Source organism: Rana temporaria, chromosome 1 (assembly GCF_905171775.1).
Source record: "Rana temporaria chromosome 1, aRanTem1.1, whole genome shotgun sequence".
Classification (NCBI taxonomy): domain Eukaryota; kingdom Metazoa; phylum Chordata; class Amphibia; order Anura; family Ranidae; genus Rana; species Rana temporaria.
The window spans coordinates 274880616-274886615 of record NC_053489.1 but is presented as its reverse complement, the minus strand read 5'-3'; the positions used below and the strand labels follow the sequence as shown (position 1 = coordinate 274886615).

Here is a 6000-nt window from a genome sequence, read left to right as displayed (position 1 = left end):
TATTTATTTTTTATAATATAGGGCTTTGTGTCCCAGTTGTGAGATTTGTACCCACTTCCTGTCTAAAGGCAGCAAGAGGAAATCCTAACGCATACACAAAAAAACAAAAAAAAAAAACAAACACAACACACAAATAAACACTTCAGTGTAATTATACTGGAAAGGTTTTAAACCGTATTCAAACAGTTGTCATCAGGACAAGTCTCCTATTTTGAGTTTTGGTTAGCATTTTTTTTCTTTTGCGATGTCTCTATTGGGGGAGATTTCCTTTTACCTCTTGTTCAGGTGTCAACTCAAAAGTACTCCCCTTTTAACAGTGGCCACTATAAACCAACTGAGGAGAAATCGCAGTGGCTGAGTGGTAGCACTTCGACCTAGCAGCACCAGGGTCATCAGCTTATATTCCAACCACGACACTGCCTGCTTGGAGTTTACATGTTCTTCCTGTGCCTACGTGGGTTTTTGCCCACATTCCAAAGACATGCTAGTAGGTTATTTGGAATGAAGAAAAGTACAAAATATAAAAAACACACAAAGGCGCTAGGACAGCACTCCTGTGCCAATGCTCTGCAGGGGCCCCGGGGAGGTGTGAACCATTAAGAGTCGGTCACACACTCCTGCCATGTGAAAAGGATGCAGGGAAACCCACATCCAATTCATACTAGTGTGAACACCAGCCTTAAAGGGGTTGTAAAGGTTCGTTTTTTATTTTCTAAATAGGTTCCTTTAAGCTAGTGCATTGTTGGTTCACTTAACCTTTTCCTTCAATTTCCCTTCTAAATGTTTTTTTTTCCTTTGTTTTTTGTCTGCATTTCTCACTTCCTGTTCCTCCTCAGTAAGGTGTTCAGTAAGCTGTTCTAAATGACTTTCCACTGATCGGATGATGGTGGAAAGCTTACTGAGGAGAAACAGGAAGTGAGAAATTCAAACAAAGAAAAAAAACATTTAGAAGGGAAATGGAATGAAAAAGGTAAATGAACCAACAATACACTAGCTTAAAGGAACCAATTTAGAAAATAAAAGACAAACCTTTACAACCCCTTTATGGTCAACCACAATGGACACGATTCAGATTTCTCAAGGCAGCAGTCTGAACATCCTATAATATATTCTATTTGTTTAAAGTTATGTCTGAAGCTTGCCATAGCTAGATCGCATCTCAGCCGGTTCAACAGGGACCGATCGAAATTCAACCCATCTATGAGCAGGCTGGCTGTACGGAAGTCCATTCAATGATCGACTTCAGAACAACCAGGCTGTCTTTTTTTTTTTTTTTTTTTTCCCCCATGTGATGACTGCCGATGGCTATAGCTGCAAAACAGCGATTGATCTGTCGGCAGGAAAGGCTTCCCACTGGTGGAGGAACGTTAATCCAGCAATATTCTTTAAATCCATCCGTGATCGAAGGACAGAAAGTTGCATAATCTATGGTCTGCTTAAGGTTTCACTATTTAAATAAAAAAATAAAAAAAAAGTTTAGTCAAAGTGGAGTTTTACCGAATTTTGGTCTATGAAACGGTTTCAGCAAGACAGATGTATGCACTACCCCACCTATTTTTAGGCAGCAATTAGAATTTTGTCATTTGTAAACTATGGAACCGTCCACATTCTCAAGTTTCTGGAGGTTGGTCTGCAATCTGTTAAACGAAGTAGCAGGGAGCTCTGCACACCATAACTACAACAGATGTTCTTCACACTTCTGCAACGCGATAAAATTAACATTGTAAAGCCAACTAATCTGCAAACAGAAGTAGCATAATTGCACTTTAGCAAGCAGCATTTTACTTACTTCCTGAGAAAGAAATGGGATGACTTGTGCACAAATTGTGTTCAGTCGCTTGGCAATTTCTGTCTGCAAGAGAAGAGGGAAATCACATAAGCAAAGAAACGCATAAAAATGGAACAGCTCTTTAAGCTACCACAGGAGTGTACAACTGACGCAGGCATGTACATACATATTTAAATATTGGTTACTACTAGGGTTGTCCCGATACCACTTTTTTAGGACCGAGTACAAGTACCGATACTTTTGTTCATTTACTCGCCGATACAGGGAACACACAGCTATTCAAATGAAAGCTGTAATGTTCCCCGCGCTGATCAACTAGAAGGCGGGGGACTAGATAGCAGCAGCTCTCTCCACCCCCTCTCTGAAAAAAAAAAAAGCATCGGGAGCATTTGCACGAGTACTCGCGCAAATGCTCAGTATCGGTCCCAGTACTAGTATCTGTACAACCCTAGTTACTACCACAAATTTTATATATATATATATATATATATATATATATATATATATATATATATATATATATATATATATATATATATATATATATATATATATATATATATATATATATATATATATATATATATATATATATATATATATATATATATATATAATCTCACTTGGCGTTTCAGAAACCAGCACTAAGAGTTGCAAACCTCAAGCTGTGTTCACAACGTCTCCCCGCGGGGATTTAGTCCCAAGGGAGGGGGCGAGCACGCTGACTAACCCCCAGCCAGAACGGCTTAGATGATGAGGGGAAGCATACCGAGGAACAGGAAGTGAGAAATTCAGACTAGGAAAAAAATTTAGAAGGGAAATCAAAGGAAAAGGTAAGCCAACTAACAATGCACTAGCTCAGGGATATGCAATTAGCGGACCTCCAGATGTTGCAAAACTACAAGTCCCATCATGCCTCTGGGTCCATGCTTGTGACTGTCAGAGTCTTGCTATGCCTCATGGGACTTGTAGTTCTGCAACAGCTGGAGGTCCGCTAATTGCATATCCCTGCACTAGCTTAAAGGAACCAATTTAGAAGAAAAAAAAAAAAAAAAAAAAAACACCCACCCTTAAAAATCCCTTTAAGACCACTGGATTTTAGAATACAAATACCTGCCAACTGCTCTGTGTGAAAAAAAAAAAAAAAATGGCAAGATTACACAAGAGACCCGGGCATTTGCATACTGCTATGGGGTTAAAGCGGGAGTTCTCCCGAAAAAATGTTTTTAACATTAGATTGATGCTCATTTTGTCTAGGGGAATCGGGTGTTTTTTTTTTTTAAATCGAAGCAGTACTTACCGTTTTAGAGATAGATCTCCGCCGCTTCCTGGTATGGTCTTCGGGACTGGGTGTTCCCATTTGATTGACAGGCTTCCGACAGTCGCATACATCACGTCACGAGTAGCCGAAAGAAGCCGAACGTCGGTGCGGCTCTATACGGCGCCTGCACACCGACATTCGGCTACTTTCGGAAAATCGTGACGCGATGTATGCGACCGTCGGAAGCCTGTTAATCAAATAGGAACGCCCAGTCACGCAGCCCATACCCGGAAGCAGCTGGGAAGATCTCTAAAACGGTAAGTACTGCTTAGATTTAAAAAAAAACAAACACACCCGATTCCCCTTGACAAAACGAGCCTCAATCCAATGTTAAAAAATTTACTTTTTGGGTGAACCTCCACTTTAAGGCAAACTGGAGAGTGAGGCTTCAAAGGCCTGTACATAGTAAAGGCCGAAAACATCAGAGAAAAAAAAAAAGCATTATGCCCATGTTTGTTAATGTAGATTATCACATTTTGTGCCTTGGCTTTTTTTTTACTGTTACAAATCAGAAAAAACTTGTTTGAAAGAACAAATGTGATGTGCATATTCTGCCCTGCACTGAAAATCAAGATAAGCAGAAAGACCAAATCCTTACTACTTGAAGCAGCTTTGGCAGACTGAGCAGTAATAATTGTCCAAGTTCTTTGGCACCATAAACCTCAGCCCACAATGTCAGGAAAAGGCTCTTGTGTCTGTATGGCAGCTCTCAGAACATCTCAAGAGCCCTTAATTGTTTATGTTCTTAATGCTGAGTCTCTTGAGTGTGTTCATTTTTAATAGCAGGCTCAAGTGTACAGCCTATCAAAGAGCAGAAATACAACTTTAGTCATTGGTTCTTGCTATCTGAACGATGGGTTTATTTGCAAAACGACAAGCTTTTAGCTGTGCCCTTCACTCAAGAGCTGCCCTACGATCTTAAGGATCATTGCAATTAGAAAGAGAAAACCTTCTACTGTACTTGCTATTTAGGAGGGACTTGGAGGTAAGCCTATCTGGTATTTTGATTGTTTTTGCTTAACAATGGGTAAAATGCCTGACATGTTTCCTAGCTGTTGTATGTGTGCATAAGTTTTACTTTGACGTTTATGTGAAAGAGGCATACTTCGCATAATTGCAAAACCAAACGCAATAGACAGCCTTTCAGCCCCTGAGAAAGGCAGAGGTTATTCATCATTTTCTATGAATCGTTTGGCTTATGAGGCACATAGCTCCACAAGCTTTTCATACTTTCTGTACAAGTGAAAAGAGCCATTGTATACCCTTTATTTACATAGGGCAATGTACAGATTAACTTCACTTTTGGAACTACATTTAGCATGAACAATGCGGAAATTGTATAAGCAAATAACCTAAATGAGACTCACAATTTTAAACAATGAAATATGTGGTTTTCTAGATCTTTAGGCTATGTAGTAAAGCGGCAACATAATGTTAAAAGCAAACCATAAAGCATCTATGCAAGTGATCTTTGCTGCACCCCATTGGACAACTGAAATCAGCCAGTGATGGAAAGGGGGGGGGGGGGGGGGTGAATAGCCAAACAAATCCAGTGGCTGCTCCTCTCGAATACAGCAGTGATCTCCTCACTGTATTAACCAAATTCTACTAATCATCAAGCTGAGCCATGTGCCACATTTAAATTCTTAAAGTGAACTCAAAATAGTTTTTTAAATAAAAAAAAAAAAAAGGAGAAGTGACAAACTGACAATACACAAGGCACCATACCAACATAAGAACACGGTTGATACCCCAAGACCTTAGGGGACCACTTATCAAAGTGAAATCATCATCAATGTATTTTTACTGGTGTGAAAGCACGTTTATACAGGTTGAAGGTATAGAAGTGTGTTTAAAAGAACAACAACTCAAAACAAGCACACATTCACCTAGATGCTGCATCTGTCCTCTCACCTCCAAGACTGAGAAACAAGCAATTGAAGACCTCCGATTGCTCATTTCTCAGTCCTCAGTCTGTCAGTCACCAGCGCGCTTTCTGTCCTAGCACTTACTAGAGCGTGGGGCTGCTCAGGCTCTCAAAGCCCCAAGTGGCTGAGCTAGCAGCTGCTGGTCATGCATGTGGGAGGATGCCAACATTAAAGTCTGCAGAGCCTAGACCGACTCAGTGACAGCCGCCGACAATGGAGTTTAGCCCGCTGTACATAGGTCACAAGAATGCAGAACAACTTGCATTCCTATGATCCTCAGGAAAAGTAGGGCCAAAATAGCTTTGGCCCTACATCTCCTGTAAGGTGACTGAGTTCCATTCTCAAATGCAGTAGAGCTGCTGGCACACAACCGATTCACATTAATTCCAGCACACTCAATATGCCAATTTGACCTTCAAGTTACAGCTCAAGAACCCCCAATGTAGCATTTGCAATTCATGGGCTATAGAAAGCACATGTATGGTATTGAGAGGCTTAAGAGACTAACAAAAATCCTCCATAAAGTCAGATCCTAGCAGCATGTGCTTGGGTATACCACACACATTGGTCATTATCCCTGTGGCAAATCTTACCAAGTGCCACACTGCCATGTTTTTACTATTGGTAGGTGATTGGTCTGAACTAAAGTAAATTCATGTAAATAGCTCCCAAAACACAGGATTTCTTGGAAAATCCTTGTACAGTAACAAGCACTTCCTATGGGAAGAGCTGCATAGCCTGATCACCATGACCAAATCCAACTCTATTAGGCCATCCTGAGCACCTAGACCATGGGTGCTCAACCTGTGGCCCTCCAGGTGTTGTGGAACTACAGTTCCCATCATGCCTGTGTGTTTTAGTGTCATACTTGTAACCGTCAGCGGCTTGCAATGCCTCATGGGACTTGTAGTTCTGCAACAGCTTGAGGGCCACAGGTTGAGCACCCATGACCTAGACTCTCT

The 6000-nt window shown here is 40.8% G+C and overlaps 1 protein-coding gene across 4 annotated transcripts in view; it reads right to left on the bottom strand.

Annotated features, from left to right (window-relative positions):
- The window catches only part of TLE1 (TLE family member 1, transcriptional corepressor), a 79044-nt gene that overhangs the window by 49245 nt on the left and 23799 nt on the right, over window positions 1-6000 (bottom strand). For all 4 annotated transcript variants that reach the window (XM_040355674.1, XM_040355681.1, XM_040355658.1 and 1 more), the window contains exon 5: window positions 1790-1852. In XM_040355674.1, the coding sequence (XP_040211608.1) occupies window positions 1790-1852 (63 nt within the window). The remainder of the gene's footprint in view (window positions 1-1789; window positions 1853-6000) is intronic.